Source organism: Haemaphysalis longicornis, unplaced genomic scaffold (genome assembly GCF_048455015.1).
Source record: "Haemaphysalis longicornis isolate Haplotype H1 unplaced genomic scaffold, Haemaphysalis longicornis Haplotype H1 scaffold_7, whole genome shotgun sequence".
Taxonomy (NCBI): domain Eukaryota; kingdom Metazoa; phylum Arthropoda; class Arachnida; order Ixodida; family Ixodidae; genus Haemaphysalis; species Haemaphysalis longicornis.
This window is the reverse complement of record NW_027526422.1, coordinates 38,200,926-38,222,911: the sequence shown is the minus strand read 5'-3', so window position 1 is coordinate 38,222,911 and position 21,986 is coordinate 38,200,926. Positions and strand designations below refer to the sequence as shown.

Sequence of the window (21,986 nt, the reverse complement as noted above, 5' to 3'; positions counted from 1 at the left end):
GTCATCTTAGAACCGACACCCTTTGCGATGACTTCGAGGCGGCTTTCGCTCTATGACAGCCGAGGAGCAAGAGTTGTGTGCGCTGTGGTTTTACGCAACGGTTGCTTTCCACGGAAGCGTTGGTAGCAACCGCACCAGCGACCGCTACCAGTGGACAGTCTGCCGGCATGTGCGCAATAAGATCACTGCAGACAGGTTCTTCGGCTTTTTTAGGTGGTCCGCCGGACATGGCTTCCGCACGTTCTACACTGCATCTAGCCGTCTGCAGCGGGAGCGTGCGCTTCAGATATAAAACTGTTTCGAACGAAGAGTGGCATGACCGTGCGTTTCAGTTGTGCTCATCTCTGCAGACGGTTTCATTTGAGGCGTTACTTGTCGCACCATTCTTGCGAAAACTTTACTGGCAGAAAAGTATACAATCAACAGCCCGTATCCATTATCGGAGACGATCACAGCGTCGTCGTCCTCTGGCAGGAAACAGAGCGTGCCAAGCTCGTGAAGGGGACAGTTGAGACCGAAAGTAACACCGTGACACCAGAAAGTGGAAGAGCGAAAGTGGTAAGAGGGCGAATGAACAGAGGGGAGTGAGGGGAGTGGACTCTATAAAAAAACAAGGAAGAAAGTTTCTTCGAACAAGAGCGGTAAAGAGAAAAGCGCAATAAAGCGAACAAATTTGAAAAGTTGTGGCTGCTACTATTCCTGTATTCGTAGCACGTACATGCCCAGTTGGGCGATGTGCACGCAATGTGGAGCTTTGAGGAGCTAATGGGCCCGGTTTTCAAAATCCACAAAACTGAATTTGAAAAATAGGTTTTAGAATGGTGCCTGACACGTGAACGTGATGGCACGCGAGAAGGAGAGGCGCACACCATCCGCGCAAAACCCCGATTCTAAGGAGGATGTAGTGATGACAGTGTTCCTGCTGACCGAGTTCTCCAAGAAATAAAAGGAGAAACTAACGCAAAAACGGTATAGCAGTGAAGAAGCCCATCGAAGTAATTCGTGCCAAAAGACTAAGAAATGGAAGCGAGGAAAAAGACTCAAGTAAGTATAAAAGTTTTAAAACAAGTATCGCCAAGTTTTGGCCAAGAAAACACGTCCGCAGACTTAAGTGACCGAAGAAAATTGTGTATCGAAGAGCGGACGGAGGGTTTCTATAACGAAACACCGAGCAGCAATTATTTTGAATGAGGCCGTCTTTTATCATCAACTTTTTTTGCGGATCGGCTTCAGTCACGTAGTTGCATTGGCTGCCAGCGACGGCCGAAATTGGCAGAAGCTGCTTCTTAGGACGACAAATTTCATATAAAAACCTCGCATGAACGCCTTAAATAAAGAACAAAATGTTGTAGTGAAATTCAGATTAACGAAATAAAACCGCGATAAAGTACAGTAGTTGGATTTGCTTGCCATCAATATCCCCCAGTGCAGCAATGGAGGGAGAGAACGCACTGAAAAAGGCCCCATGCTCTACCCGCGCCTCCTAGGAGCGCGCTGCTTGTACGGGTTACCTAACGTCAATAATCAGTAATTAGCATGAATTGCATTTTTAAAGCGCTTGAAGACACCTCGCAATATGATGTTATTTGGGCGTCGACAGAAATCGTGTCTCCCGAGTTCTGTTTAATCTCGGGCCTTCTGCAATAGTACCCCTGAATTATACAGTGTTTTATTGTTGCTTACATTACTGTAATCCAGTGTGGGGTATAATGGTAAAAGGTAATCGTGAACTGATTGTGATTTTGCAAAAAGAGATGCCTTAGGTTTATCAAAAACCTTTTGCCATGCAAAATCACACTTCTACTATTTAAAATATGCGAAACCATAAATATTGAACGCATCCATCTTCACTGTTTAGCTTTGCGAATCTACAATGACCTAAAATATTATGCTACTCCGTTTCTGGCGCGATACAAAGGGCGAAAATGCGGTTACAAATTTATACAGGATCAATATATTTTTTAATGCGAACGTCCTACGGAACCCAGTCAAAACAATGCAATACATGAGCTAAATAAATGTCTGCAATTGCCTAAGATTTAGTCACAGACAACTGGTATGTTTAAAAAACGCGCAAAAGCCCTCTTGATAAGCTTTTTGCAGTTGCCATGTGTTTGTATATCCTGCTCTATGTTCAGTTTCTTGTTCTGATTTTTGCTGTTTCTTTGATGTGCAAAATTGCGTTCCGGTTTTAAAGTGTGCTTTGAAGTGCCTGTGCATTTTAGACCGCCTGCAATCAAACAATTATTTTATTCAAATGCTGCATAGCCATGCAAACATACAGGAAGCGAGGCCCAGACAGGCATCAGGTAGTCGCCTTCTGCGTCGCTTACCTTGGCAGCAGCGTGTATTTTCATGGTGTATTTTATTGTTCTCATGAGTGTAAACATTGTCTTCGAGAAATTAACTGAAAATTGGAAGAAATCGAAAACTGGACGTTTATGGAATCAGCGATTTTTTTACAATGCGAATGTGTCTTCCAGTGCTATACCCTATCGCGTTTGGTGCGTGAAAACCTCCCAATGTGTAGGTGTGTGTAAGGATTGATTTGCCTTTGTGGAAACCTATTTTATAAAGCTAGGTTTCCTGTGGTGCGCTTTGATGTAACTAAACCGCCATCAGCGAGGCGCACGAAGCTTCGCTTTAATGCCACGTTCGAATGACGCATTCCGATAGACGTCGGCTTCATAATGCGAGAGACCCAGGTTGAATTCCGACCACGGGTTTTTTAAACGCCACCATTATCTTGATGTGCCCTTGTGAAAAGCCATTTTGTACAGGTGGCTTTGGTGCAGTGGATTTTGGCAAAACTACATTGCCATCCATGAGGCTTATAAAGCTTCGCTTTAAAGGTAACTTCTTGCGGGAAGTGGATGCTGAGCAATATAAGTTTTTTTGTGAGCCTCGCCGTTTCCTATAATAAATTGCTAAAGCCAGGCCTATATATTGCCCCAGTTGTGCATATCAATTCTCAGCGCACCTCCCAACTGAGAAGGCCAGCGCTCACCTTAGCAGAAGTGCTCCAAGCTCTGTGTTGGCCGTCACCAAACCTTGGGGAGCAGTCACAATGACTCCCTTCCATAATCAGGACAAGGCTGCGCACGGCTTCTATTCCACAGCACATGCCCCAACTCTACAACCAAGGACGGCCGGAGGCACGAGTCCGCAACGTCAACAAGAAATGTGAGGCCGACCGTTAGGTCGACTCACCTAAGTCACCCCACGTGCCGTTTTCAACTCCGCAGGGCATATTTCAACTGCGGCCACATGCAGATGGTCCACTCTCCCGAAGCCCTAGCAATCGTTCACGCCACAACCAACTCAAGTCTTCCCTCCGTAACTGTCACCTTCTACTGCCAGCAGGCTTGTTTTATCTGCCACGGATACCTCGCTCTACTTCAGACCACCCCCTCTCACAATGGCTGCCCAAAGATATCATTATAACACTCATCCAAACCACTTGCCGCGGCGGACGTCCAAGAAATGAAGCAGCGCACGAGGCCGCTCGAGATCTTCACTCTCAGGCTTTCACATCCAAGTAACCGGTGTGCCGGACGCTGCAGCTATCCCCACTTGAATCTTCCCCATCCCTCGGTAGCATTTCTAACGCCCTTCTCACTCACTCTGCCCACACAAAAATAACACACTCTCCCCCTCATCACACCCTCACCAACTAGTTCCCACTACAAACTGGTACATTCTTCAATAACGGCATCATATATCGCATCGCCCGCACCTTCTACAGTTCCCACTGCCAGCACTGCAACACCCCTCCACATCCAGACCATCTCGTGTTCTGCTGCCCCCACTTATAAACTCTCGTCCTCCGCCTCCCACCAGCAGCAGAGGGCGACAGCTGACCAGACCGGACGCAGCTCTCTCTCTCTCTCTCTCTCTCTCTCTCTCTCTCTCTCTCTCTCTCTCTCTCTCTCTCTCTCTCTCTCTCTCTCTCTCTCTCTCTCTCTCTCTCTCTCTCTCTCTCTCTCTCTCTCTCTCTTCTCTCTTCTCTCTCTCTCTCTCTCTCTCTCTCTCTCTCTCTCTCTCTCTCTCTCTCTCTCTCTCTCTCTCTCTCTCTCTCTCTCGCGCGCGCGCGCGCCTCAGCGGGGTCAAGAGGCCCCCTAGACTAAACAGGATTCTCCTTCAGCTTCTGCTCACAAAGCGTTCACCACCATCATCACCGTTGGTTAACAATGCTTCCTGAACAACTTAAAAGCCAAAATCACCAGCTACGCAACTGCGATGCTGGCATTACATTGGCATCCATTTCGCGTCTCGGCAACCCGGCATCCCGTAATATGAGGCGTTGTATCAGTCTAGGATAGCAAATTAGAGACTCTTCTTACCATGCCCACCAGGTGAAGCTTACCCTTCCACTTATCGTTAAGTTTTTCCAGATCGTACGGAGCGCCCCCAGCGATAATACAGCCATAGTTGCTTTTCGGTAAGTTGGGGATGTAGATTTCGTCCTCCAGCGCGTGCGTCACCAGAACAAATCCGTCCACCTTGAGTGCGTGTTTCCTGGAAAATCAGAAAAACCACACTAAAACCGATGCACTGGCTGATAATTTGTTAACAGGCGCCTACATATACCAGGACAATTTCTTGTTTCTTGCACAGGCCCGGCAAGCCTGCATATGCAGCAAAGCGCATTTCCAGACAATGTCCCTCGGAACATTAGGGCGAATTCGCCACCCTGCCTACATATCGATGTTATTATGTGGGTATTTCGATTGTCTCCTTGCGCGTGCAGGACACCTGGATACATGTCTCTTTAACGTTTATCACACTAATTTAATGTTAATGGCAATAGCGTAAATTCACGCTTCGCTTGACGCCCCCTACTTTCCGATGAAAAAAATATTCTGGGACAATAGATGCTACTGGCGCGATACAGCATGGCGGATTATTCGTGCTGGCCACCGGTCGGCAACCGGTGCCTGCGGCAAGGACTTCGGCGTTCACTCGCTTCGCAGCTTCTTTTTACACGAGTGATTATGGTATCACAGTGTTTCCCTTGTCCTTAGAGATGACAAGACAATAGACTCCATTCGGATACCTTTTTGCACCTCCTCTGAGGATTAAGGTACATCACTGTAAACTAAGTTCTATATCAAGCACGCGTGATAAGTTTGGTGCTCCAATAGACAAGCCTGCAGACTTCTCTGTCCCTTTGAGCCGTATTTCAGGAACAGCGAAGAGATTTAGCACCATGTTTTCGTGTTTACGGTTTGTTTAACCGCAAAAACTGTACTACGCATGCGGGAATCTAGCACCGCTGATGCGGTTACAGGGCACGTTTTACCGTCATTGCAGCGCCGCCGGCGCCAAAGAAGTGAAGCATCATGTCTTGATTAAAACGACTGAACTGTTTTCCCCGCCTAATCTTCTTCACACGCTGTGTTTGCATGGCTGAGACACATTGGCAACTAACCCAGTTTCTGTTGCACCGGCGCCATCAAACAGCTCGTTGTGGTCGCAAGTTACAGCGAAGTCATAACGCCAAAAGGGTTTGTATCCATACATGGCTGCACCCTCCAGTAGAACATGTAAGCTCGGCCTCAGCGCAGCGAAAGGGAGCAGGTCATCCGCCTGAAGAAGCTACTGAAAAATCATGCACCCCTCTGTGTAATGACGACGATGGTTGAACACGAAGCTTTCTCTGAGGGATTCGTTGGTTGCCTTCAACGATCGTCGTCGTTAGATGGCGAGGTGCATGATTTTTCTCTATAATTCAGCACGTTCATGCCCCCTTCTTCATATCCAAACAGGATGGACCGCTTCGGAATGGCGAGTTAGGATAGATGTCGACTTGATGATGCGATGAACCCAGGTTCGGTTCCCACAAAAGGGAAGCCTTTTTTTTTCAAATAACGGTTCAGATTTCTTCTAGGGAACGATAAACGTTCATTTCTCTCTCTAAGTTCACCTGCTATCTTCATCATCGTCAGAGGAAGTCGGCTCTTCTGCAGTGCGTCGTGGGTGTGCTGCAAAAGAAATCAGCTAGAGGCCAAAAGCACGGAGTATCAAGAGAAGAGGGGAAACGTAGCTTGCTAGGACGGCTAGGTAACGTCACAAGCGCTTGACGTAGGTTGATTGTTAGTGACGTCTGTCCCGGGAGAATAAACGGCGTTTTCCTTCTTGCACCCTGCTTTCTGCATTGTTCTCGCATTTTTCTGCGTTTCACTGCGCAGCTCCGGGGCTCTATTCTTGACGCACTAAATAAACCGTGAACTGCGGATTCGCCGGAAGTCATTGCTGAATGGCTTTCAATTGCGGTCACGTCCTTCTGGTTGAGAAAGCAGTTGTGTGCGCTGTCGTCATTTGGACTTTTCATGACGTTTACTGGCGTGAATTCTTCAGTTTGCCTTGTTTCTTTCCCATGAAAGCGCATACTTCTTGGCAGGCAATGAAAAACGAGACGAAATACAGTGACCATCACAATGTAGACCTGTCTTCGAAATTCGACAACAATATGGCTTGTATGACACGCCCTCTCTGTGACTGGCTGAGAAGACGTGGCGTATATAAGCAGTTGAGGGAACGCTTACATCACACATTGGGAACTTCAGCCAGCGTAAATGTGATTTAATGCTACGTAACAGCCTGCAAATGGCGGCTGCTGTCGCCGTGAAATAAGTAAAGAAATGTCGCCATCCTTCGAGGCCGTGATCACGCCATGAACTTGTAACATAGCAGCAGACGATAGCGTGGCGGCGGTGACGGCCGGGGAGGTGATGACGGAACAAAGCTTGCATTGAAGCAGAGAGCCCAACGTTACTAAAAGCGATTGTAAGGAATAAATATACGCGGTTAAAAATATTGTGCGATTTTCTTTAGCCTCTTCTTTGTGCGATGTTCTTTACCCGCCTTTTGCTCGCTCACGGATCAACGTTACTTGATAGCCTTATGCTGTCAACGCCAACGTTAACCAAAAGAAATGTGTTTCCCTTACCAAGCTTAGCTGCCGTCGCAATTTTTTTAATACGTGCGAAGTATTTTTAAATCATTTATGCGCAATATTTGATGGCTCGGTTGTCATCTTTACGAGCTAAGCGTCAAACTATACTCGATGTCGTCATACGTATAAGTGTATCACGTCATTCATTGCTTACGTTTTGTTTACGCAGAAAACATGGCGAATTCACCCTGAATTTATGCAGTCGAGAATAAGGCCCACAGAATGAATTACGGCTACCTTTCGTTGATCAGGTGCCGCTACCCTCTCCTTCGAGCCGCAGCTAGGAAGCTTCATAGTCCCCGTTGGTTTTTATTGTGACATTATCTGGTAGCTCGCCGGCTCTTGTCATACTGGGCCGTTGCTCCTCCTACACAAATTCTTGCTCCGTGGCTAAACGTTTTGCCTTTTAGGAGAGCCAGCTTATTGTGGAAAGTCTTCCGCGGACGCGCATACCTCATGCCGCTGCCCGAGAAACGTGTATCCCACCATAACTCGCTCCAACAGGCTGCACTGCAAGCGGGTTCACACGCTTTAAAGAAAGGCTGAAAAGAATTTTTTAATCTTCTGCTTTTGTTCGCACTGCTCATAGACTTGTTAAAATAAACACATTTCTTACCGTTTTACCGGTCGATAACGCCGTTATTTTTTCTAAAGCCTGGAAGATGAAAGAATACCATGCGACAATTTCGGCGACTGCTACAACGAACAGTGCTGACGCGCATTCCAGATGAGATGTGATTGCTCGATGTTCCAGATTTGAATTCAAACCAGTTTCGGTTTCGGTTCTGTGAAACAGCATGGTTGGCCTACGAAGTTATCGTTTCCTGGGCATTCTCGGTATCTTAGGAACCGGTATACCTCGCTTATTCCTTGCTCCCGGCTGTAGAATAAGTCAGATAAGCCTGTCAGCGCAGCTTAGGTGCCGGTCGCCAAAGATAGAGCGCCCCTGGCTTAATGCGGGGTGTCGTGGACGTCTGAAGGTAATGGCGGCGAGTAAAGGTAGTCCTGGACAAAGGTTCTACACAGCGGACAGTGACAGGGATGCTCAGTGCTGGCGTGAAGATCGATGACCTGCCGCACGAGCTCTGCATTGCGGGCAGTCAGGCGCCCGTGGTCTGCACGGTGGAACCTCGGAACGTTTCGGCGACGGGCAGTATCAGGCGCGAATGTGAAGCGCCGCGCATCTCTGACTAACATTGCTCCAGCCACGTGCACGCAGGTCGCAAAACATCTCAGAGACACGGACGCTGCAGAAGACTTCGAGGACGAGCCCAAAGCAGAGAAGAGTGCGGAGGAGAGTGCGGTCGAAACCCAGGGCTCCGCGGCGGAAACAAGTGTCGCGCAGGAGTTGGATAGAACTGTCCCCATGAAGCAGAGAGGGGCCTCCACCGGGCTTGGCAGCACAGCACTTGCAAGTGTTGTGCTGGACGCCGCAGCCACGAGTGTTCGTCTATCGCCGGACGTTAATGGCGGTGAAGACGTGGAGGATAATGTGAAGCGTCACGTCAAGAAGGAGGTCAAGCACGGGTACAGTGGAGACGCCCGCCAAGGCGCTTGCGGAAGTGGCTATGGTGCTTTGATCAAGCTTCAAGCCAACGCCCAGCATGTCCGGTTGCGAGGCCTTCGTGAGCGCTACGCATGTTGTTGGAGTGAACCTTCTATGCCTCACTGACGGCGTTGATGTCCAGCCAAACGCACTGCACAAAAGCAAACTTTACACAATATTTCAGAAAGCGATGATGAAGACAATGGTTTCAACGAATGCACAATAAGCGCCTCAAGAAGAAACCTGCTCCCGTGTTTGGAATCGGACCTGGATCATTCGCGTTATAAAGGCGACCTCTACCCGATTGAACCATTGTGACACGGTCAAGGAGTTTGGATTTTGGACCAACTCAGGTGGCATGAGTGAAAGCTTTGCGTTTTAACCTTCTTTCTCTTTAAAAGGGGGCTTTCATTTATTTTTCGCGTTGATGCTTCCGCAGAGCTAGGAGTTTTTGCCGCCAAGTCGCGCTGCGACGTGGTTGGACCAGGACCCCACTCGGTCCACGACCCAAAACGTTATTGCTGAGAGGGTACCCAAGTAATAGCGGTGGTTTGGTGAATTCAATTTTGATATTACATAGCTAGCGCCCCGTCTGCTTGGGCATCTTACGACGACTTCTCTAACCACACTCCTCCCGGAGGAGATCATGTTATCTAAACGCTTATGAATGGAATTACCACACACAGACCGACTGACTGGCAGACGGAGAGACAGGTTCATCAACGCCCAGTCAAAACTCTTAAACCCAGAATTTCGCGAGTATATTTTTATCATGCCATTGGGGCTCACTGAGTCTGGAGTTTTGGAACTTCCTGCGGGAAGCTGCAAAGGAAAATTGTGTTATTGAGAATTCATCATTATCTACCTCGCTTATTGAGATATTCGTTTGCTACTATTTGTGCCCCGTAAAGATCTGTGAACGGTAGCTTTAGGTTTTAGGCCACAAAACCTTAATGTTGCAAATCTAGATTTTGCCGAAAACCAGGTGTTACGGATTCCTCAATATTTGTTATCCCAATTTATATATCGAATGGCACTTTGCCGACAAATGTTGCTGATACAAATACACAAAAACTGTTTTAAGGTTTTTGGCCAGGTTACGCCTGTAAAGTGCCCAGAAATGTTCTTTGTAATTACCCCCATAACGGACTGAAAAGGCCGCATAGGTGATATCGCCGCACAAACAAATTGCTGCTGTCGATGGCTTAAAATGTCGGGTGTACGTTCCTGTCATGCGGTAGACACTCACTATGAATGGATTTATAGCAGAAAGAAAAGGACTACAATACTCTTACTAAGGTGTTCTGTTTATGGCTGTTCATTAATCGAATTAGTTCTTTCTTAGAAGTGTTAATTTAAACAAAGGCCCAAAAACCAATTTCACAAATTTGCCGTATGTAGAAATATGATCGCTATGGTGAGATTGCCTAGCTTACACAACACAATTGGCTAAGAATTGATGTTCAAACGTAGTAAAAATGTTGAACCTGGAAGTTAAAATTTTTGGAGCGCACTCTTATTATGGCACATGAGCTTATTTCAGCGCCATTTCTTTAATACCGCTTTGAGAAAGCCAACACTATTTCTCGCGTATCGGCTTTTTTCCCCCGAATGAAGCTGAAAAATTAAGCTTCCGTGATCATTAACACTAACTACAGCCCCTTTCTACCTCTCCCACAACTCATTTTATTTCCCTACGGTCTCCCAACCACCATGATCAATGCAATCCAGTTTTGTTGAACTATTCAATTTTCCCACATTCGCATTGCCTGCACGCGATTTGCTAAGGCGCACAATTCCTTGGCGCTGTATATTAACGCATTTGGGTATTCTATTTACAGTCTGGGAATCATCGCAGATAGTCCGCGAGTATTCCGACGATTCGTCCCACCATAGAGATGAATGAAAAACGAGTGCCGGACTGCTTCTCCGGGACTCTGCGGTAAATCCTAAACTGTACAGACCCATTCACTTTTTCGTTTGTCGTTCTAATAACTGATGCCAACTGTATTTGTAATGAAAATATTTCCGATGCACGTTCGGGCTTATGCAACACAACAAAAAACACATGAACAAATTTACCGAAATTCAGAAAATTGTCTACCAATGGCTAGCATTCTGATGCCCCTTTTCTAGAGTGAGTTCATCACAGCCAATTTTTTTTTCGGTTTATAAATTCTGTCGACCAATTATCTTCATTTACGCTATTATAACGATTACAGGTGTAAACTGCCATTTTATTTAAATAAACGGCGTTACACTATTCACCCTTTTCGCCATCTTTTGTATTTTTCGTTTTCTTGGTTTTTCAAAATTTGTTCGACGAGTTATCTCAATTTACCCTATTTTAACGATTAGAGTTTGAACTTGTGGAGCTTCTGCGAAATGTGCACTTTGCCACTTTCGTTAATTTTCATATTTTTCCTTGTTCTTGTTTTTCACAATTCCGTTCGACCAATCATCTCCGCTTATCTCATGACGATTAAGGCTAGAACTTCAGCCAAAAGTGCTATTGTATAAATACAAGGCGTTACGCCGTTCGCTCTTTTCGCCATTTTTTGTATTTTTCTAAGTTTTTCGTTTTCCAAAGTTCTATTTCAATAAAGGTGGACTTCAGCGAAATCGGCATATTTGCGGAAATGCAGGGCGTCACACGGTTCGCCATTTTCAGTATTTATTTTGCATTTTTCTTGTTTCTTGGTGTTTCAAAACTATGTACGACCAATTATCTTCATTTGCGCTATCATAACGATTAAAGGTGAAACTCCCGCGAAATCTGCATTTTTGTAGAAATTCTGCGCGTTACACGGTTCGCCATTTTCGCTATTTTTAACAGCGGAGGTGTTGTAGCGGGCCGTAATGTGTGGGGAATAATGCGTATCACCAGAACAACACCAATAATATACCGAGCACTCGTGAGCGCGTGCTCACAGCACCGCCCAGCTTCACCTGCACGCGCAAGGGCTTTAGCAAAAAGTCTGGCCATAACCCCGAGGTGTCAGAAAATGCTGAGCGCTCGTGAGCGTACGTGTGCCTCGCGGCTACCGCCGAACGTCACCGGCTCGTGGTGTGGCTTTAGCAAAACAAATTGGCGAAATCGCCGAACAGCGCCTTGCGTTGTCTAGCAACCAAGAACGTCCCGGCTGGCGCAACACGAGCTTCTCCACGAAACGTCGACACGACTCCAGGAACACCGGGCATGCTAGCACACGTACACGCCCCCTCTGAGCCCCAGCTGTCGTCAAGCGCTACCGCACATGTAATGCTTGGCATGAGCCACACGGCGATATCGATTCATATGACGATCACTACTACTAGCACAGTACAAAGAGGCAACGGAATATGTAAATAAATAATTTCAAACATGTGCTAATACGTTTTGATGTGTCCTTCAGTGCTTATGTAGAGAAAAATCCTGCAGCTTCGCCATGGTCCAAGCCCTGCCCGACTGTGCAAACTTCGCCAGCTCGTCTTATTTGTTTTTTTTTTTGTTTTTCTAAATTCTGTTCATACAATCACCACCACGTACGCCATTACAATGATTAAAGATAGAAATTCCGCGATATCTTCATTATTGTAGAAATGCAAGGTGTTACACGGTTCTGATTTTCAGGGTACTCTGATATAGAAAAAGAATACTAGGCATTAAAAGTGCAGTCAAGAATCACTGTGAGCGTGCTTCGACAGTGGCGTCATTTAGTGCATGGCCCAATACACTACTAACCAGGATGACGCAAACTAAATACAGTGGACGTGTGTTCAATTCCGTTTTCCCGCTTTCGCATAGCTCGCACGCTATCTGTTTGGACAGCGCCTGTCCTGCCCTAGTTTTCGCGCAGCTTATGACTTGGAGAATTGCCAACTGCTGTGATGTGGGGGCCCGCCTACAATGCGTGTTGCCATCATTTAGAACTAGGGTATCAACACTTTGATATGTATTTTGAGCCGATCATATAAAGAAGCACCATATTTAAGATCAGTGTAATGAAAAAGAGCTTTCTCAAATATTCAACGCAGTACAGCATGGGGCAATCTACGTTCGCGCCACCCTCAGTGACGGCGTTCCAAGCGATCACAGACCTTGCTTCATCCGGCCTTGTGTACACGCCGGTATCCGCCATTTCCCGCTTTCTCTGTGTCGGCATTCTATGTGTTGCGTGTATACCTTCCTTCGGGTCCTCTGGAACCACGTAGGTCCGTCACGGCAATTTGCCGTTTACCGTTTTGAATTTCACCTCTTCTATCCTGTTTATACAGAGGCGCTCACCTTCACAGACTGAAACGGCGTGTGGCCCAGCACTCGCAGGCGCAGACACCTTGCCTGCGTGCGTGTATCGCGCCCTTGTGCACTCTCCGCTTGTGCCGTTCTTCGCTCTTTGCTACCACCCTTCACGATCTTTTCCTCTCTGTCTCATTCCTTTAATGATGAATTGAACAGAGGTTTGTTCAATGCATTGCAATTTTCAAGACCTCGCAGTGCTCGCGCGCCTTCTCCTGGGACAGCTTCATTTGGAGCCGGTCGAAGCGAACGCCAAGCAGCAGGTTATAATTCACGCCGTACACCCCAAACCCAAGCGTTAGGCCTAGGGAGCGCCCACCCGAGAGTTGCTGGGGGTATTCTGGAAAAGAGGTGCGTACGTTCAGAGTAACACACACTCGCAGTGTGGGATCGGCCAGCAAAGAATCAACCACGAGGAACCTGTGCCTTCAACCATCTTCATCGTTAGACGAAGGGGTGCATAATTTTTTGTTAATGAGAAAGTTTGCTTATGCCATAATAAACGTCCGCACAGATATACAAAGAAATAAGCTTTGTGTGGAGTTGAGGAGCTATTAGTAAAATTACCTGTGCACCCACTGATTTAGGTTAGGAGAACGGCCAGAAGGAAGTTTTAAAACGCTTAAATCGAGTTATCATTATTTGGTAGCGTGGGGAAAATTTTCTAGAGCTGGCACAAGAGGCTCTTGACGTGAGCATTTCTAACATTTTTGAATTTCTGCCTCACAAAATTACTGTGCAAGCAAATCTGCTTGAGAATGGTAGCTTGGCAGTTGTTTTATTTTGAGTTATTTTATCCTGCAGGAAGCAATGCAAGGCTTTCCAGGATAAATTTCAATTATTACTCCTTCAATATCTTATCCCTGATAAGAATTCATGTCGCTGATTGGAAGCATACAAGTTGGGTATAATTGCTGATAAGGTTACAGGCCTAAGTTTTGTGGTAGCCCGTTAATTGTGGCGCGGTGTCGCTCTGCGCTAAAAATGTGACGGCAAATTCGCTCCAACGTGAAGAATCATGCAACAGAACTTCTCACCCAAACATTTCGCAGGTACTGGTATCTGCGAGGGTGGCTCTTGGAAAATACATGACGCCCGGAGAGGTCCTAAAATTACGGAAAAGAACTTACGGTCGTAGCCACATCTGCAATCGATGAGTTCAAACGACCGTTTTTAACAGGGAATTTGTTGCAGCGGGCCGTAATGTGGGGAACGTGACGTGTAACGCAATAAAAATACCAAGGAAATTTGCGAGCGCTTAAGATCGCGTCGTGGCGACCACCGTCTGTCTCCAGCAAGCCCAGCAAAAAGAAAAGGCGAAAAATCCCAGGAGCCAGAAAATGCCGAGCGCTCGAGAGCGTGTGCCTCGCGGTGGCCGCCGAGCGTCCCAGGCTCCTGCAGTCGCTTTGGCAAAAAAAAATTCACCCTGTTCCCGCAGGGGAACCCTGAGTACTATGCGAAGCAGCCGGTCGACTCAAGTTCCCATTAGTTTTCAGTTCGATCGCGGCGTTGCGGGAGGAGAATAAGGGGAGCAGAGCGCGCGTCATTTATGCCGCGGAGCTACAGTGGCGCCCCCAGCGGAGTATGCAGCGGCTACCGTCGCGTCTCTAACCCTAAGCTGCTTCGCATTATCGCGCGTGGAGCCGCAGGTGTTACCATTCGTTGCGCAATCCCGGAGAGGAGAGGAGCTTGGGAGAGGAGCAGAGGAATGCCGGAGAGGAGAGGAGCGTCGGAGAGGAGAGGAGGAATGCCTCGCATACTACTCAGGGTTCCCCTACCGGAAGATGACGACGGTGGCTGAACGCGAAGATATGTCGTGATGGATTCTTTGGTTGGCAAATCCCTAGGGGCATCCTGCCAAAATCATCATCAGCGGTGCCTTAACAGGCATGCGCAGAAGGGGCGGGGGGTGTTGGACGCCGCACAACGGCGCCCACACAACGGCGGATGGAGCAGGCTCGACCATAAGCTGCTTCGCATCTAAAAAAACTTCCGAAAGCGCCGACGGGTTCCTGGAGTTGCCTAGCAACGAAGAACGCCACGGCTGGCGCAAGGGCTCACGCAACATCTGCTCAGGACGGGACTCCAGGAACGCCGGGCATGAATCGTGCACATACGCGCAGCCGCTGCACCCAGCTGTCATCAAGTGCTACCCCGTATGTAATGCTTGGCATGAGGAACACGACAATATCGATGCAGATGACGATCACTACTCCTAGCACAGTGCAATGCGATGGCAGAACATGTAAACAATCTCAAACTTGTATAAATGTATGGTGATGTATCCTTGAGTCCTCACGTGGAAAGAAATCCTGCAACTTCGCAACGGTTCCAGCCTTGCGCGACTTAGTGCCAGCTTCGCCCTTTTTTCTGCCATGTCTTTCATACTTCTCTTGATATTGGTGTCGTTATTACAGCGCCACACACGCCTTACGGAGAATACAGGACCTGCCTAAGCGAGATCGAAATACCTGACTGCAGTCAAGCATTTCGATCTCGTTTATATATGGCCCATATATAAATTATATGGCCACATATATGTGTTCATATATGGCTATCACTTGGGCGGCAAATAGGGCCATATATGGCGTGGTCAGCCCATTAAAGGCGTCAAATATGAAATATGGCCATATATGGCCCCACATAGAGCCATATATGGCGCGTCTAACTCATATATGGCTCCAATTACAGCCATATATGGCCCATCCAACCCATATATGGCGCCAAGTACAGCCGTATATGCCCCGGCCAACCCATATATGGCGCTTGTCCCACCACATATGGCGCTAGATGCTTCTTTATATGGCATGAACAACACCTATATGACACCCTCAGATTTATGTATTACACGAAATGCAGCCCGATATGCGTCCAGTTACTGATACATACAATTGATTCATGCAGTTCCAAGGCAATATATATGCAAATACTATATTTGACAATCACAGGAATATGAATTCCCTTTCAATATCATTCCCCGAAAACACTTTCTCATTAATTGCCAAGTTAAGGTGCTGATAGTTTTTTTTTTTACTATACCGAGATCTTTGCTTGAGTACTTCAAAACTGCAATTATATTTATTGCAACGGCCTTAGTTCTTTGTCATATAAGCAACAGCACAACAGTTTTTATTCTTTCTTTTTCAACGCAGCATTTCTTTACAGCATCGTCCAATAGCTCGTTATGCTTGCTGTGAAAAACATTTCGCAGTTAACAGCCTTAATTAGTTACGAGAAAAAAGATATTTTCAGGATCAAAAATAAGTAGAGGTGGCATTTGAAAGCTTGAAACCTGTTTATTAATCGGAGCACTCTCGCGACTACGTTTAAAATTGCGTTCAGTAGACAAAGAGAATGTTCACAAATCACACACCGGCCTATAACTCTTCTGCTATAGGTATTTTTTTCCAGTTTGAGAAAGATATGCCTCTTATTGCCTCTCAATAAATATCTCTTTTTAGTAGCGCTGTGTCATGTTACACTACTTTATTGCCATTGCGAAAGCATTTATGAATTCCTTCCATAGCTAACGAGATGGCATTCGGGCAGAACCGTCCAGTTTCTCCTCCATTAATGCTTAGTGCCGGTGCGCACCGTAGCGGGGCACTGTGCACCGTACCGGTTTTGGGGGCAACCCTGGTGCATGCAACTCGATCGGTTAGCGATAGCTAGAGCATGGCGCCGAAGCGGCGCCGCCTTCTGCGCCTACGCAATATCCCGGTCGCTACAGCACGACGTTGCATGGCGCGTGATTCAAATCATTCAATGGCATCTTGAAACAAAATGGACCTTTTTCCAGCAGCGATCTGAGCATACCGGGGCTGCCAGTCTGCCATTCTTGGAAGGCGTCTGCTGCGAAATAAACGAAGGGGCACCCCTCAGCTTTCCGCTTGGGAGCGGCTACGCTGTCTTGCCTTGCACGTTTTTCTTTTAAAGACGATAGCCTTTCTTGGTCTGCTTAAACCCAGAAATTTTGGTCTGTCTGTATGTCTGTCTGTCCGTCTATCTGTCTGTAACTCGATTCAGCCACCCGGCCAAAGTAAACTGCTTACTGCGCAATAGTCTTATATACTGACAGCCAAATGTAAACGTCTAAGCCTGATTTAAATGTTCATGCTTCTCAACTTTGTTCAACAAGAACTAGACGTTACACAAATATTAGACAGGAAATTAGTACACAAGGAATATTTACAGTGTTCCTTTATTACAAAGTTCATGGATGCTTGGTTTCTCGATAAAAATGATATTCTACATCTACTGAAGAAAACCGCCGCCTCCTGGCGGCATATGAAAAATCACGTGACAACAGCAACGAAAGGTTCCACTTGCTAGGTTCAACGTTCTGCTTGGAACGCACGTGGAGCACGGCCACGCAGTTCTATAAACCTTGTAGTCGGCCGCCTCCATTCACGCGCGTCTCCGCCGTAATGCAGCGCTGGCATCGAGCAACCCGGCCTGTAGCAGTGGAACGCGGTAAATTCAAATCGCCTTGTGCAAACATTTAGTGTGTTTACCTTGGGATGAGCGCGATGGTACAGAAACAGCATGAAAGGTGAGCAAATGGCAAATGTCTATAAAGACTACCGTCTTTTGACGACATTAGCAAAAAAAGGAGGAGATAGGCAGCCAATTTTTTCTCTTTCGGCTGCTCGTGGTGGGTTCCTAAGAAAACCGATTGGAAGGGAGAAAGCCTCAGTTCTTCGCCCTTTCCACTCGCGCTGACGAGCTCCCCGGAGGCGATCACCCGTCTTGTCATCGCGACATCTCGGAGTCACACGTCCGGCTGCAGAGTGCCCCTACTGTCCGCACATACGAATTCCCCGGCGTGTCTTTTTCCACGTGCGTCTCTTCGCCGTCGAGTCGCTTGTTTTTTTTTTTGCGTGTTTCTGTGAGTGTTTCCGCGTTTGCAAATTTTGGCAATGTACAAGGAAGTACGCTGAGATGCCGTGCAAGTGCTGTGTACGACGAGGCCGCGGCGACTACACCGCGGACATGAAGGTACACGTGTTCAAGTTCCCGAGGGAAGAAAGACTGAGGAATGCATGGATACACGCAGTGCCGGGAGAAAGTCTCACTGTGACCGAGAATTCCAGGGTAAGCTTTTTTTTCATTTTGGTATAGAATTGCGCTTTCATTTCAACAGGATACACGTGCACGTGTAACTGGCTCCCAAGCCGCACTTTTGAATGTCAAGCACCCAAGGCTTTGCTTATTGGAGGTAACATTTTTTCTATGTATGCGAACTTCATCTCGCGGATGCGGATATTATCCGTGTAGCCACGCATACAGATCAAGCCACTGGCCTTCGCTCTCGCGGGTACAACAAGTGTACCCAAACAACTGATTTTCGAGCCTCAATCGGTATTAACACGCTAGAACCAGTGGAACCGGCGTATGGTTCGAGACTCGCTTAACCTGGGTGGTGAGTGTAATGCGTTCCATCACTCGATGCTTTACGCTTCCGATTCTCTCTGGAATCGCACAACCATACACAACACTACAAACACATCCAACAAAGGATGGCTGACCGCAACAAGCACAACCGAAGAGCAAAGGCAACTGGCGGCGTACATCAGGCAGCGGCTTGAAGACGTCACCAGAGGTTCTCTGGAATGTGAGGACTAAACAGGTCTGTGTGCATATTTTTAATAAAAGCTTCTCTCTCTCTCTCTCTCTCTCTCTCGAAAAGTTGCCGCGGCAACCCTACTTGTTTTAATAGAAGCGCTGTTTTACGGCTCACCCTCTCCGTTCCCTTTTCCGCTAACGGAAATCGTATTAACGTAAGGTCTTCTTCTCGGTAATTTGTCGTGCGCATACATACATGTGGAGGTTGCAGCTAATGCGTTTCCAAAAGTTGTAAGGGTGGTAGCGCTTAGTGTTTGTCAGAGCTGTTAACCTGGGTATTCAGTGCTTCCCTGTTTTACCGCCTTTTCCTGCATCTATTTTTCAAAAACTTGGTGCGGGCCACTAGTTCGGCTGAGGTACAGTCGAATGCTTTATGTCAGAAAACTCGGGGGCGCGTGCCGCTCAATGCATGCACAGGGCTTTGTTAGGAGGCTGGCGCGACCTCGCAGTTTGTACGCTTAGTGGGCGCACTCCCTGAAACCGCTTTATCGCGCAGCTGCCTGCGGCATTAGTTACGTCACATCACTGAAATAATGCATTTTTATCACTGAATCAAGCACCGCAAGTAAACGTTTTAATGCGTTCGCTGGGTAATTGACCGGAACATCAGAATGCGAAAGAACAATAGCATCGCTTGTTTGGCAAAACATGTTTGCGTTCATATTGATTTGAAGGATGCGGTCTTTATCTGGTGGCTTTTCACAGCTCGGATTAGGATGAAGTTTTTCAAACTGTCCACGCACGAAAGGGCGTTTTGTACTTGTGCTGTTTCGGACCTCGGGAGTTTTTTCAAGTTTCTTAAAATAATGTGTTATCTTAACATTTTTTTCATTTTGCTTTTATATGCTAGCTTCCGAGTTTTCAGTCCTGTGCTAGCCAAATATTGCTTCATTACAGCCGATATAGCACACGGCTTCATGTTTCAGTTTTGTTATAAAAAGAATGTGCCACTGAATTGAAGCGTGACCAACCAAAGTTCGTATAAGGTTTGCTGCAGCTCATAATTCGCTGTATTAGCGTTCGTTATAGCGTCGTTCATCTGTACTCCATTGGGCATAGCTTATACATCTTAACAAACTAATATCCACGCGGCTTTCACTTATACTTTAAAGAAAAATAGGGGAATATAAATGCATGCTAATGAAATCTTAGTACAACTACCGCCACGTCAAATCTGTCCGAGAAATGTGCTCCTTGCATGAGCATGCTCTCCTGCTGAATTTTGTGAATGAATTTTCGGTCATTTCTGTTTGTTGTTTTCTGTGTTAGCACTATAGCGGGGTGGAATAATGAGGTGCTTTTTTGCATCGTTACATTCTCCAGAAAGGGTTTAAAAGCCAAATGTTTGCACATTCCAGCCATCCAGCAGACACCTCTCCATGCAGGAATTGATGCCAATTTGGGTCGCTTTTTTCTTGTTATCTACATAAGCAGAATAATGTTCTGTGGGCTGGAATGTTTATTTACATTATACGAAGTGATTAACTGAAGTGCATTTGTTTAAGCCTCAAGCTGGATAGTCCAAATGAGGAGTTCTCGATTTAAACAAATAAAATTTTTTTGTAAAAGTTTCATGAAGGTTTTATAACATAGACTATGGTGACAAAATTGCAAGGAATTACCTTTCATCATCGTCAATAACAATTGTGCTCTGTATCCTGTTGTGAAAGACGTGACAATAAATTTTACGAAATTTATTTTCAGGAATAATGAAAAAAGAGCTTAGTCATTGAGTACTGATAATTCCATCTGTTTCATTTCATTTGCAAGATTTAGTAATGCCACAACCAGGTAAATCAAAATAAATGCATTGAGAAACTTGTGCTTCCATAAAAGGGGGCCAGCTGGCCAAGAAGAATGCAGCCACTGACCCATCGCCACGACGAAGCAACCTGCCACCACCTTAATTTGCATGCACGTGCAGCATTTTTTTTGTAATAAAATGTGGAAGGTATGTCATGAAGTGTCTGTCAGCATTTGGGGTGCAACATTAGTTGCTGCTGTTAACTGAAGTTCATTATATATGCTATCCACAACATCATAAGCTCAATTCATATATAGGCATATATAATATTAGGTCGCCATATATGGCTTACCCATGTATGGCCTCGTCCATATATGGCCACGTCAGAAATTGGGCATATAAGGACATATATGGCCCACATTTATATATGGGCTCACCCATATATGGCCATGTCAGGAATTGGCATATATGGCCATATATGGCACACCCATTTATGGCCACATATGCCCAATTCCTGACGTGGCAATTTTTATATATGGCATTTTCGTAAGGGTGGTTACGGCGCACCGCAGCCTTCGCATGGTGATGTGCATTTGAGCGCTTCTGCGTACATTATTCTTCTTCATCATCGAAAATAAATAGCGGGCTTTTACCGTGCCTTCCTTCGTTTTATAATGCGTACATTGCAGCACACCCTAGCCACCTGTCACGTGACAGTCCAAAGCTGTCACGTGCGTTAAGAGCACAAAGGGCGAGTAAAGACACTGATGGCTGCTAGCGCCGCCTTTTTTAGGCGGTCCCAACTGCTCGCTGAGCCAACAGCAGTTGCGGGAGTATGAAAAACCCTCCAGTGGTCAGGCCAATGATCATCATCATCGTTGCAGATGTAATCGCGTCCCCGATCCAAGCACCCATGCCAGCAACACTTTCCGCTAAAGTCCTTCCGCTATAGTACGTATAAATGAAATGCGTCATGCTGCAAAAAACTCTTGCACTAAGCACTCACTGGATTGCCTCAGTGTATCCAGTTATGGCAGGCTTCAGGTTGGAGGGCCAAAATCGTGCGCCGACCACAATGAACCCACCGTTAGGTGGACCAGCACTAGGGTGGGAAGCAGCCAACTCTTTTTGCTTCTCGCGAAATACCTGCGAGAAGGCAAAGCCGTGAGCGATAAAGAAAAGTTAGTCAGAATTTATGTGGGTTTGTGAAGAACTGAGAAAGAAGACGAAAGTGCAGTGCTGAGGCTTCCAATGAGAAGCGTAACGCTCTAAGCTGGTACCTCTCCGGAGTAAATTTGGGAAAGCACTGAAGACGTTCAACAAAAAACGAACTGTAGTGTCACCGGCCCCGAAGGTGATTAATTTATTCATTCCTTTCTGAGAAAGAATGGTCTTTGCGGGCTCATAACGTGGGACACCAAGCGCGAGTTCGAAAAAGGAGCAAACTGGAGAACGCCTCAAACTGGTAAACGGGAATATTCTGATCTTGAGCTCATTTACCTACTAAAAACTTTTTGCGCAAATATTTTCGCCAGTTAGGGCCAGATCTGACAGCAATAGTAGGGCTTACTGGCCCATATCTTACAAGAGCACGTGAGGCGTCCCAGCCAAAGCTCATAATGTGTTGTGATTGAAGCAATGTTACGGCACTTACCACCTTTAAGGATTGTCAGTGGATGAGGCGTTGGGCTGCTTAGGGCAACGAAACAAGTTCTCACAGCCGCGGCGGCCACTTTTCTGATGAAGGCGAAAAGTGAAAACGCCCGTGTGTTCGAGACGCCACCGCACGTAAACATCCCCAGGTGGTCAAACTTACAAAAATGCCATATGACCC

At 46.5% G+C, this 21,986-nt stretch overlaps 1 protein-coding gene across 1 annotated transcript in view; it reads right to left on the bottom strand.

Annotated features, from left to right (window-relative positions):
* Positions 1-449: 449 nt before the first annotated feature.
* LOC144146259 (uncharacterized) overlaps positions 450-21,986 on the bottom strand; it is a 67,445-nt gene continuing 45,908 nt past the window's right edge. Inside the window, exons 4-6 of the mRNA XM_077678221.1 lie at positions 21,159-21,298; positions 4,344-4,518; positions 450-467 (exon numbers count right to left, since the gene is read on the bottom strand). Of these exons, the coding sequence (XP_077534347.1) occupies positions 450-467; positions 4,344-4,518; positions 21,159-21,298 (333 nt within the window). The remainder of the gene's footprint in view (positions 468-4,343; positions 4,519-21,158; positions 21,299-21,986) is intronic.